At 38.7% G+C, this 13,132-nt stretch overlaps 1 protein-coding gene across 2 annotated transcripts; it reads right to left on the bottom strand.

Moving 5' to 3' along the window:
* Positions 1-482: 482 nt before the first annotated feature.
* On the bottom strand, positions 483-12,990 carry LOC134878213 (cytohesin-3-like). 2 transcript variants are annotated; one of them, XM_063904109.1, is made up of 14 exons: positions 12,881-12,940; positions 11,595-11,725; positions 10,286-10,368; positions 9,976-10,040; positions 8,120-8,186; positions 6,540-6,658; positions 5,845-5,925; positions 5,575-5,687; positions 5,177-5,325; positions 4,475-4,586; positions 4,102-4,178; positions 3,934-4,005; positions 2,115-2,263; positions 483-1,729 (listed from the first exon to the last, which is right to left on the bottom strand). In XM_063904109.1, exons 3-14 carry the CDS (start codon positions 10,301-10,303, stop codon positions 1,654-1,656), a joined length of 1,098 nt encoding a protein of 365 aa, XP_063760179.1. In that variant the 5' UTR covers positions 10,304-10,368; positions 11,595-11,725; positions 12,881-12,940; the 3' UTR covers positions 483-1,653. The 2 variants fall into 2 exon arrangements, with proteins under 2 accessions (XP_063760179.1, XP_063760178.1); XM_063904108.1 differs by lacking the exon at positions 11,595-11,725 and having other exon boundaries at positions 12,881-12,990.
* Between the last annotated feature and the right edge of the window lie 142 nt (positions 12,991-13,132).

The following is a 13,132-nucleotide window of genomic DNA, read 5'->3' on the forward strand; positions in this document are numbered from 1 at the left end:
TGACCTTATCTTTAAACACAGTGGACACCAACAACATACAACAAGCACATAATGTATGCATGTTTTAATAATAAATGTCAATGTATAGGCTTTTAGTCAGAAAACATAACACTGAAAGATGTTTTTATCTTATAGAGATCGATGAACAGCCTTGGGAAACTGAAAATATAAGTGTTGCTTTAGAAAAGAAGCCTGAAGTTTCTTAACAATCCAGTCCAAACCCTCTCATGTCTGATGATTATATCGTTTTTTTAGTCTCTAAGGAAACCACAATTTACATCATAGCATCACACATGCTCACGAAAGGAAGAGACTTTCCATATCCGTTCTGAATCTGATAACCAAGGGTTTCACAGTTTAGATTAACTTCTCACTTTGCATCATCATTATGACGGTAATAAAAGATAGAGAGTCAGTAAATTCATATTTGAACAAACCGAATGAATGAAGAAATAAAGATGCAGCGCCATCTGCTGGAGAAACACATTCTCAAACACCAGTTTATTTTACAATTTGGATTTTAATCTTCCATCAATATACTCATTAAATTATACCAACATACAGAAAAACACATGTTCAAGCAAAATAAAATATACTGTACAGTTACCATATAGGAATAATATTCATAAGTTAATTTGTTGAATGTTACTGAATCTTTTCAGGTTTCTTTCACTTTATTTACAACAATTTATCAGTATTAATGCACTCTATTGTAAAATGCTAATATTTATGAAGGAATTCATTTACGTGTTGTGATGAGTAAGTAAAGTCATAAAAGTATAAAAACCTTGAATCAAATTAATAAGAGCTCATATGTAAGGTGCTTTATTTACAACATAAAGCTGTACATTATATAAAGTAAGATTGTTTATCAGTTAAATAAATGAATGCCAAATAAACATGTTCAAACATTCTAAATAAAACAATATTTCAATTAATAATATTAAATAGTTGTTACTCCCATTAGAGCAGAGGATACACAATAGACAACATCAATACAGGGTTTCTCTTTATATTATTTTGGTGATGTTTTGTTGTCTTTTTCATCTTTGTGTTTGTTTTACATCTCCTTTTAGACTTTTTGCAATCCTTTGCATCCCTTTTCTGTCAGTTTACTTCTCTTAGTTGTGACTTTGAATCTTCTTTTTGTAAATTTGAGTCTCTAAGTGTATGTTTTCAATCTCTTTGTAGTACATTTTTTTCTTTTCCTGGTTGTTTTCCATGTTTTTGTCCTGGTTTTAATGTTTGTGATTGTTTTCAGATCTGTTTTGGGGTTGTTTTGCAATAGATGTTCACAGTCACTTGATGAAGAGTTTTGGTCGTAGGGGCCATGGACCTGCACACATTAGGCCTGTTCAGTTTTACTTCTATGACACTAACAAGCCTTCTTGCGATCACTCTCTGGTAGCAGATGTTGGTCAGTAGGACTAGCTTTCCCTCTGTGCAGTAGTTCATCCAGTTAGATCAAGACTAAACATCACAAAAATAACTAAGGTTTTACACTTCAACAAGTGTTATTTCCCAATTTGAATTTTGGAGAATTGCTTAGCTATTCACGTTTGGCAGATTCACATGGGGATTCATCTATAATAATGTATTTATATAATCCAGGATTAAGATACTTTTCCTCTGATGCCTTGTGTTTCAGTCTTATCAGGAAGGGGTGCCTGTGACCTTCCTCTTTCGTAGAGACACCAGGTCATAAAATGGATCTTTGGTGATGCTCGCCCTGAAAGAGAAGATTTGTATTCAGTTTTAAACTGAGATCATCGAGAGTATTTTTCTCTTTGCCTTTATGTCCACAAAGTGACCAGTTTCTCTGTACCGCAGGCATTGCCACTTCTACAGTAGCTTGGGCAACTGCTAGTAATTGTTATTAATTAAACTGTTAAGTCTATAAAATGAAAGAAAATAGTGATACAAAATAATTATAAAAAATGTCCCAGATCTCTAGGTATAATCTTTAAATTGCTTAATCTAAAATTCAACGGACAAATGTTATTGGTGGACAGATTCAGGTATTTTCCTCATCATTTTTCGGATGACTTCCATCATTTCTGACATTTTTTCTACATGGTTTCCAGTGAGTTCTCCCTAGCTTTGACAGTTCTTACCTGATCGCATCTATCCAGGCGTCCCGCTCTTCAGGCCCGGCGGCTCTCAGCTTATAGGACTGATGTTTACCCTGCACCACTCTGCCTTTGTTCTCTGTCTTGCAGGCTTTGATCTTTTGTCCTTTAGCGTTATATAACTCCAGACAATACTGTTCAAACACAGACAAAGACACACATGCTGTACTGTTACTTTGTGCCTATGCTTTCTGTTTTTGTTATGAGTTTTCAGATAGGCTTGTGACTCAATGTTTCAACACTTTTGTTAAATATATTAATTTAGAAAGAAACGGTGTCATTCGTTTGGCAGCAGATTATGTTTTAATGGTTTGTTTGATAAGGACAGAGCACATTGGTAAACATCAGCTTAATGTGAACAACTGCTGTAAAAGTGAAAAATAATATAATAAAATAAGCGAGTAGAAAAATTCCAGTTTTTTAAAATAAATATTTAAGCTTTGTTGTTTCCTGTAATTATTATCTCAGGAGATACACCCCACCGGCAAGCGAACACACAGTTCCCTTGCGTTGGCGCTTGTCGGTAGGCGTGTCTGGCGCTACTGGTTAATGCGACCAACAACCAATCACATTAATTTCCCGCCTTGGACAACACATACATGCGGTATGATTGGCTAGCACTTGTGCTGGCATATTTGCATATGGGGGTTGCGTCAACAACAGAACCGGGGTGCATCTTACGTTGACGCTTGACGCACCCAAAGTGTATGCGAAGGTGCGTCAATCGTTGCTGAACTGCATTGAGGTTCCGTTGCTTCGCTTTGGCTCCGTTGCTCATGGTGAAAGTTGAGAAAAGTTCAACTTTTCAAGCGTCGACGGAAGCGCCAGCGAATCAAATCCCGCGTATGCAATATGCAAGCACAAGCGCTAGCCAATCAAACCGCATGTATGTGTGTCCTAGGCGGGAGATTAATGTGATGGGTTGTTGGTTGCGTTAACCCAAAGCGCCAGACACGCCCCTAGCAAACGTCAACGCAACGGAACCGTGTGTACGCTGCGTAAAGGCCGATTTATGGTTCAACGTCGACGTAACACAACGACCACGCAGACGTGGACGCAGCCGTGAACATTTATAGTTCTGCGTCTGGTTTACGTGACGCAATGCAATTCATCGCCACAACGGTAGGGGGCGCAATGTTTTTTGTAAAGACTGGCCAAGATTCTTTTGACATCCATCTTCATCGCTCGTTGTATTTGTTTACCAGACGTTCACCAGACGTTCTTCTGCGTGGTCCATTCTAGCTTCTTTTTTTTTTAATGGTTGTCTTTGTGGATTGTAGGAATTGAAAACCGGGGAAAAGTGAAATGACGGAAATTACGTTTGTCGTTTGTCTTTTTAGCAGACCAATCACAGCCCTTACGGCTGCGTCGTCTCGACGCAAGGTTACAATTTTTGGGAGGTGCACGGAACGACGCAAGGAGGGCCCTCAACGACGCAACGGGTCCATAAGGTACCTTGCGTTGTGTCGATGTTGAACCATATATCGGTATTTAGGGAGGATTGTTTAACTAAACATTTTGGGAATCTCCCTTAATTTATCGCCAGTTATGGGAGGATTATTATTTTATTTTTTTCCATTCTTCTAGATTTTCATTCTGAAAATAAATGTTTGTCACAATGGCTCATTTCATTTTAGAACTTTTATTATCTGGTTACCTTTAAGTAAAATGTTCAATGGAGGGCTTTTCCATTTGAAGTATTTCTGGGGAGAATTACTTGTATCTGTTTCACACTACTGTCAAATACATTTTAAAGTGAATCCGACTTAAAAACTAAAATATGTGTGAAGCAGCACTCAAATACCTGTTTGTTTGCGTCTAGTAGACTCCTTACACACAGGTTCTCCAGAGGAATAATACCTATGGGGTCTTTATCCTGCAGGAAGAGGCAGATAATAAACACAAGTTTAACTTTTAAACCCCCGTTAGAATATTGTTGAGGCAAATGTTTTGTAGAAAGACAAATACTTACTGTGGTGTATTCGAAGTAGTACAAGCAGCTGTCTGTTAAAATAAACCACCTCCTTTTCCAGGTTTTAACTCGCCCACCTTCAAAAGAGACAACAGAGTTGTAGGGAAAGATCTTCTCTGAATACTACAGCATATTAAAAGGCTTTTTTAGGGAAAAGTTAATCAATTATTCAGATAATTGTATTTCTATTTTTTTATTATTGTTAATGTACAAATCTTTTCTCATTTTATTTTTATCTCAGAATTGTAGCCCCCTGCTCTGCAATCACTATTTGTTTTTTTTTTTACTTACAATGGCCCTGATGCACCGAAGAATCTAAAGCCTCTGGACATGTCAGATTATTTTATGTTTTACAAAATCATCATCTTCTCACCCATTTTAAGGAGCCAGCCTTCTCTGTCTGGATTAAAAAATGTCAGCGTGAGGTCGTTCCCATCATCCTCAGGGATTTTAAATGGCTCGCTGCGGATGCTCGCATACAGTTTCTGGAAGAGAGGTCAATTTCAACATCAGAATATTTCAAATTTTCAAGTCTGATTTTCCTTAAAAAATGTAAAGGTGAAGGTCAGAAACATTAAAAGCAGAGTTTTAGCTTTTAGCTGAGTCTAAATGCTCAAAATGTTCAAATGTTCCACAACCAAGGAGAGAAAACCTGTAATGTCTCCTCCTGCCCTAAACTCAGTATGAGAAAAAGTGATATTTTCTAACTTTTATACTTGGTAAGCAAGATATTCTTTAAGTAAGCGGTCTCATATCAGAATAATTTTCTTTATACCAAACAACACATTGCAACAAGCCTTTCATCTGTTAGTAGACGTGTACTTCTTTCTGCATGGTGAAATGATTGGACGGTGTAGTTTGCTAGAAAGAAAGACATTTCTACATGAAACTGCTCACAACAAGTTTTGTTAAGTATATTTAGAGACATTGCTGATGAAGTTCTAACATGTGTTTTTGTTCTTTGAGCAGCATCAGTGCCATCTAGTTTACTATATAGCAATTATATGGCATTTTTTAATCAATCTCTGGGGTGAACCATCCCTTTTAGACAGAAGTATTGGTAATAGCATCAGACCGTGAGCAGTTCTATGGGCAGGTCCTCTCCATGGTTGATTCCTCTGTTCATGGAAATAAATCGCTGCAGACTGGGTTTGTCTTTCACGTTGGGGTTGTGTAGACTCGTGTTGAGCATGATGATGGCAAAAGACAGGATGTAGCATGTGTCTGTAACACAAATCCATGATATACACCACAGTTAGTTTCCTTCGGCATTATAAAACGCTTGGTGAACTTTGGTTCAGCGAAAACAACGATTCACTCTGATCAGTGAGGCAGACATGAGGAGTTACCAAGGCTTTTGTGAAAAGAAAAACAGGGGATAACTCGTCTTGTACATTTATTTATGAAATTAAGGAAACTTTTTAATTGGATTGTCTAAGAAAGTGAGTCAGGCAGCGCCTTTGTTCTTCATACCCGTAGATTGAAAGACCCCTGGGTTACAGTCGCAGTAGCGAGTTGCAAACGCCTCCATCATCCTGTCAATCTTCTGAGCTTCTCCCGGGAGACGAAAGCTCCAGAGAAACTGCCTGCAAGGCGGCAGAGGTGTCAAACCACATGCATACACAATGTCAAACACACACTGTGAAGAAGGAGGAAGGATTCCCACATCATCAGAAAACAAGAAAAAAGATAAAAACTGCTGCAACATTTATGCTGACTTTAAAGTTATTCTGCAAGACGAACCTTAGCGCCTGCACCAGATTCAGGTCGGAGAACTCATGCAGGCCCACAAACTCTTTCAGTGTCTGCAGATGCATTTCCTCCCTGTGTGAAATGCAATTATAGTTACCAAAATGTTAAGATACAGTGTAAACCCTGTTATATAACATGCATGCAACATATAATGCACAATTAGTCATTTTTGCTAGTACATTCAGCTGCTAGTTGACAGGGGTTCATTGCAATGGTTGTCTTAATTAAAGTAAATAGTACTACTTCAACCACTGTTTTTGATCTACATGAATGTAAATGCTATATTTGACTGCATCAGGATATATTTCAGCCACGATTTTCCTCTGGATCGAAGTTACATCCATGACCTTTGACGGCACCCACCTGTCATTCAAAGCTACCGGTAATATGGTTAAATAACTTCAAGCCTGAGTTTATCTTCAACAGTTGAGTTTTATAAAAGTTACACCCTCTACAGTGGTCATAAATAGGGATATAAGCTAAAGAGCCAACAACTTTTATTTTGCTGTAATGTTGGCAATTTTAATGTGGGGGTCTATGGAGATTGATCTTTTGGTGCCAGCCTGGAGTGGCCATTGGATTCATTTCTTTTTTGTGCATGTTATTATAGACTATGCTGCTCAGTTATTGCGGTTTCCACTTTATTACAACCCATTTCAGGCTCACATAATGTCAGAGCACTTTACCTGTCTCCCAGGAAGTTGCCAATGGCGGTCTTGTTCAGCCCCTCCTCTTTGTAGAGAAACTCAGCCACGGACTCTGCTCGCCACTCCAGCAATTCATTTTCCACCAGGTAATGGACACCCTGTAAACACATGAGTATTCAAATCAGCTATGTCCATGGTTACACAGAGTTACTTATATTTGAATATAGTACTCCAGTCCTGATAAACCCCACCTCAACAATGAGTAATGGAAAAAGCTGACATCAATGGTGGTGAAAAATTGCGTCCCATGATCCCACTCTACTTTACTACACCACCAAAATCCATCCTTTGTTTTGATTAAATCCCAGAGTAGCTGAAAATTACATTTGCATTTAACGGCCATTACAAATCACACAATGCTATTGTTCTGTCCCTGTTTGACATGATACAAAAAATGCTTTGGACCTGTTTTATGTTTCATTTCTGCACTGTTGTTCCAGACAAAAAAAGCAGTTTGAAGTCACCACATGGGCCCCGGAAAATGTTTCACTACTTTTTATATATTTGATACAGTCCCCGGGGTTGAGTATGATAACGCACTTGAAAACTGAACAGTCCCTGGTTTCTAGGAATTTATGAAAACTCATGTATCAGTCAGAAAATGTGGGATGCACTTAAATAAGTGTCAATAAGTTGTAAATTTGTCCTTTTTGAACCAATAAATGGAACGTCTCATCATAGCATCATGTGATTCAATGAAAACATTTCACTTACAATGAGGCATTGAAGTGGATTAGTTTGCCAGATTTTATTTTTGATTGGGGCAGAGAAAGTAAGTTGACTAAAGGTCACTTACAGGCATTCTTTAGCTAGCTCATATGTAGATTGAATATTGGCTGTTCCTATAGAAACTCTAGTTTGGGAACGTCCATGAAAAGCTTTTATGTTTGCCAAAGCTTTTTTATATTCTTATCAGCAGTGCCAACTCTGTAGGTTGATAAGCAAGAAAGTTTTCTTCTGCTCCTCTGAGTCACTTTTCGTCATTGATCACCAGAAAAAGAAAACCAAAAAGGTTAGCACACTGTTATCTCACTACATCTCACAGCGTGTTCAGAGCCAGAACTTCAAATATGACCTTTTCTTCTGAGTGTGAACTCCAGCTGAGTAGTTGCTCAAATCAATTGCACTTTACAAACCCCTTTAACCCCAAGAAGTCTTGAAATCTTCTCATCCTCCCACTTGTACGTGTCCTGAGGCCTGAGCTCAGAGCGGTCACGGGCTGAGGGTCTCAGTTTTTAACTAGGGACTCAGAGAGGAAGCAACGAAAAAGACGTAGGTTTGCTGTGGTGAAGTGGCGCTTCTGCACCACTTCAGGGAACAGGATGTGGCTTTTCTCGCTATTCCTCATTCTCTGCGTCTGTGCACAGTTTGTGTTTCTGCACAGCACACACACAGACACAACTATAATCTACATCCGCTCTGTGACTAGTTATATACGCAGTCATCAGACTTTTGACGTTGAAGTGAAAAAAGTTTGTTTTGACTTTCTACCCCTGTAGCATACTTTTACAATGTTGAATACAATTATTAGATTGTTATAAATCAGGAAATAAAGTCACCTTGTTGGGGTCCATGTTGAATTTCTTTTTTCCACGTAAGAATCTCCTGTTCTTCATAACATTTTTACTGCAATAAAGGAAAAATACATGTTTTACAATAACTTGACATATAACATAACAAATAAAATGACAAACAAAGGGGGCATATGCTCATTGTCCAATTCATACTTATATTTTGTGCCTCTACTGTGTGCTTTAATGTTCAAAAAGCTCTTCATCTTTCCCATACTGCCTGTGCTGCAGCCTTTGTCTGAAATCAGAGCCCAGTCTGCTCTGACTGGTTAGCTGGCCAACTCTGTTGTGATTAATCAACCACTCAGAGATGTTCCGCCCCTTTGCAAATCACAAACAATGTGTTGGAGAGCTAGCCAATAGAAGCGAGTGTTACATAGTGATATCACTATCTCACAGAAGTAAACAAAGGACTATATTGGAGGCTTTTCAGGCTTTTTCTCTGTATAGGAGAGAACAGGAGGTCAGAAGACTTTTTACATATCAGGTTTGCAACTGTGGAGTCTGCTTTCTCAATCTGGATACAACATTACATTATTGCAGTTTGGTTATATTTATATTAAAGACATGAAAGGATAGAGACATTTCAAACACAAAAACGTTACATGTTGCTGGGGGTCAAAATGGTTTAACGAGAAGTTATTTGGTGTTTTGACTTGATTTGATGATAAACCAACTATAGTTTTTGGGTAAGATTAGCAGTCCAGTAGCCTACTGAGAAAAGTGTTTATCAAGCCAGTAGCACAGTCATAGCGAAATGAATTGACATAACACTGAAATCTAATTATCACCTTCTGAAATCAGCATCAAAAGAATTAGGAAGTCCCAAGAAGTGGTTAAGCAGACACATGCACACAATATCTTAAAATTGTCACAAGACATTGAACATCAGTGATGACCACCAGAAGTACTTATACGCCATAGTTCAAGTGGAAATATAATAAAAAGTATTACAATTTGAATACCCACATTTAAGTCAGCTGTAACTGCAGAATGTGGTTCGAGAGTGCATGAAAAATAGTTGGCAAGCGATCAAGCAGCAATGTTAAAAGAAGTTAGCTTAAATCATAGATAAATGGTTAAAATCTAAAACTAAAAGTAATGATTACAGCTAAAACAGTAAGCCCGAAAGAAGCAGATCCCAGTCACTAAGAGCCCTGGATGAACAGTATTATAGTAAGCTAAAATAAGCTAATAATAGTTCAAATTTAAATGTTTCGTTAGCTAAAACTAATAATAAATTAACAGTTTAAATAATTATTGCCATCGATAACTGAAGTTGTAGATGGCAAAGTATCTAAAAACAATGGATGAACACTAAAAAAACAAATTAAGATAAAAGTATTGATAACCAGTTGAAATAGTTAGCTTAAAGTCATAAACAAAAACTGTTCAACTGTAGCTAAGATCAATGGATGAATGATTAGAATTGATGGATACATTTTCTAAAAAATGAGGTCAAGCTAATGGATAAACAGCTGCAACTGTAATCAAAAGCCATGGATAAATGGTTCAAATAGTTAGCTTAAAGTTCTGGATAAACAGTTGAGCTGTGTGGCTGCGAATGAGTTCGGGAACCACTGCTACAAGCTATGTCAAGTGTTGTCATACCAAAAAATAAACCACGTCAGGGTGAAAGGTTTGAGTGGCAGGTTTAAAAAAGGTTTTACTGCAAGGGCAGTATTTAATCGAAAATATGTTCACTTCTGACTCAAATGAAAAACACGAAATGCTGCTTGTATGACTTTTCCATCTGAGCTCTTATTACTGCACAGGTGAAGTGGGAGTCTGCCAGTGTCATTTAAATAAGAGCGAAAGAAAAGAAAAAAAGCAAAAGTACTCACTTCTGCTCTTTCATTACAGGGCTGTGGATATCCGGCATGATATGATTGATGTCCAAACTCAGCTTCTGAGACAGAGAGATGAGAATGAGAGCTTAATACCAAGATTTGTCCTTATTACAGTTCCCCGTAGAATCAATGCTAGATGACTCAGGTCCAATCGGTCCCCGTCAGTTTCAAAAGGATCTTTATATCATATTTAATTTAAACTTGTTGAATGAAATGCCTTTATGAGAGCTTTGTCTAGGCTGCCAGGAAATAAATAATGGGGTATTTATTGTAAGACCTTGGAGGGATATATTCACCACATTACCTGAATGTCATCCAGCATTTGAAATTTGTGAATCCCATAGGTGTCACCGTCCCTCCTGTCTCCTGGGGCTAGGCTTGGTGGACCTGTGGAAAAAGTATATTTGGAAAGGCAATCAGTAGACATTCAGCAGCACTACCGACTTTCTTGACAACCTCGCCCACGCTTGCACTACCTCTCTCACAGACCAGCGTACATCCCAACGTCATCCTAGTTAGTGGTAAGTTGACAGTAAGTGGTAGGGAATGACAGAAGGAAAAGGTCTAAAAATATCTCCTCCCCCTTCCTCTTTATAATGAATCAGGTTAATTTTGAGTGCACTCTGGCCTTTAAAGGACAAATCATGTTATTATGTGGGAATGTGTTTAAAGGGGGACTGATTTAAAGCTAATTAAATAGTAAGTTAAAGGCACAAAACTTAATTTTCTATCACTCGGGGTCTCTTAATATACAAATAACAGGATGTAGTTTGTTGGTGTCATGCGGTAGTATGGTATAATGGTGTAGCATTGTAAAGTAGGCCTATATCTCTGCAAGTCAGACCACATATCTCTTCTTCTGCTCCCCGAGCAGTCTGACTCTGCTCTCCGCCACTGCTTTGGCATCACGGAGTGGTGTGGGTTTGAGGAGGACGATATAAACACACACACTGACGCGGTCATTTGCTACATCGGCAAATGCATCGAGGACATCGTTCCACGGATTACTGTACGGACATTCCTAAATGACAAGCCCTGGATAAACGGCGAGGTCCGAGCTAAACTTAAAGCACGGGCCATCGCGCACAGCGGCAGTGATTTGGATGAGTACAGGAATTCCAGGTATGCACTCCGGAGAGCTATTAGCAATGCTAAAAGACAATAAGGATAAGGTGGAGTCTAACTCCAAGGGCTCCAACGCCAGAAACATGTGGTCTGGACTAAAAACAATAACAGACTACAAAAGGACAACGAGTGGTGCTGAGGAAGTGTCTGCATCTCTCCCAGATGAACTGAACACATTTTATGCACGCTTTGAGAGGCCCCCGGCTGTGGAGGCACAGAAGGCCCAGGATCCCTGCTCACTGGTTTTAACCAGTGCAGATGTGTGTAGATCTCTGAAAAGGATCAACACACACAGGGCTCCTGGACCTGATGGCATCCCTGGCCGTGCTCTCAAGGTGTGGGCAGTTCAGCTGGCAGATGTGTTCACAGACATTTTCAATAGGTCACTGCTCCAGTCTGTAGTCCCCACATGTTTTAAAGAGTCCATCATTGTCCCTGTCCCTAAAAAGACAAAACCCATCTGCCTCAATGACTACCGTTGCACTCACCTCCATCATCATGAAGTGCTTTGAGCGGTTAGTCAAAACTTTTATCACCTCCTCCCTCCCTGACTCACGACAGGGCAAACAGGTCCACGGATGATGCCATCTCCCTCACCCTCCACACTGCCCTCTCCCACCTGGACTGGAGGAACACTTATGTGAGAATGCTGTTCATTGACTACAGTTCAGCATTCAACACCATTGTGCCCTCCAAGCTCATCATTAAGCTCAGGGACCTCGGGCTCAACACCGCCCTCTGTGACTGGATCATGAGCTTCCTAACGGGCAGATCACAGGCAGTGCGGATGGGGAACATCACATCCTCCACCTTGACCCTCAACACCGGAGCCCCTCAGGGTTGTGTGCTGCTAATTTTTGCATTATTTCATTTATCTTATTTGCACTGTGTATGTTGTGTATGTTGGATTTTCATTACCAACACATACACTTATCTGCTGTGTATATGACAAATAAAACCTTTGAAGGTATAATGGAGCGGTTTTTTTCGCCACCACAGTTAGTCCCTGTTAAGATTCCTTCATTTTCATCATTCAGGAAGTTTTTACTGGGTGCCGTGAAGTAAATAACACAAGAGTTGAAAATCGGTACTGATGTAAGCTTAGGTTGTTCCTCTGGTAATTTTAAATCCAGACTTTCATAAGCTTTTTACTATACGCCTAATCATCCGCAGACGTTTCCTGCTCTCCAAAAACTGATCCTATGATTAAAACAGGTAAAAACACAGTTTCGTGTTTAAAATGTGTTTCTCTCTTACAATGTTCCGCTAAAATGGAATGTTTTGGAAACGTTTAGGGTGGTTTAAGTACACAACTCAAAAGGATATATAACATAGATCTATTTGTTTTTGTTTTGTTTAACATGAAAACCCAAAAGTTACAAATGATATCTTACATTAATAAGGTTCATTTTGGTTCCATTAAATCACACTTTATTTACATTTTTGTGTGGGTTAGTCCACAATTGTGTGGCGTAAAAATCAAGTGACATATAAAAAGCTAGTTAAGTTTTCATTTGGTCTCAAATTATAAAGATAAAATTAAACAGAAATGCCCATTATCTAACATTAAGTAATTTACACTAAAGGGCCAAACAGACAAGATACTTCAACATTACTGTAACCTACAAAATAGCAGCATTTGAATGTCTGTGTTCTATTGACCAAACTTCCCAAATTAGTTTATACTTTAAATACTCCCACAGAAAACTTGATATTGCTTTTTGAGCAGTAGCTATTCATCATTATATTGAATAAAATAAATATTATAGCGTACCTTTTCCCCAGAGGAAGCTATCTTTTCTCCGTATAGCCATGTTTTTGATGCAAAGTGACTGACGGCTGTACAGGAAACAAAACTGCGAGTGTGAGATCGAAAAAAAAAAAAACCCCCAGTGCTACTCTTCTGTGACACTGTGGGGCCTCTCAGTTCACTCAGCAGCGTCTTACTTCATATCTAATGACGTGCACCACAAAATGTTGACATGACTCTCTTTATGTGTGTTGACATTTCTTTAACAAACATAGA

The sequence above is a fragment of the Eleginops maclovinus genome, chromosome 16, assembly GCF_036324505.1.
Source record: "Eleginops maclovinus isolate JMC-PN-2008 ecotype Puerto Natales chromosome 16, JC_Emac_rtc_rv5, whole genome shotgun sequence".
Taxonomy (NCBI): Eukaryota; Metazoa; Chordata; class Actinopteri; order Perciformes; family Eleginopidae; genus Eleginops; species Eleginops maclovinus.

Coding starts and splice junctions, on each gene's coding strand:
- LOC134878213 (XM_063904108.1), bottom strand. CDS start 12,920: ATGGCTATACGGAGAAAAGATAGCTTCCTCTGGGGAAAAG. Junction 8,187..9,975: donor CCTGTAATGAAAGAGCAGAA/GTGAGTACTTTT, acceptor CCTTTATTGCAG/TAAAAATGTTATGAAGAACA. Junction 5,688..5,844: donor AATCTGGTGCAGGCGCTAAG/GTTCGTCTTGCA, acceptor GCCGCCTTGCAG/GCAGTTTCTCTGGAGCTTTC.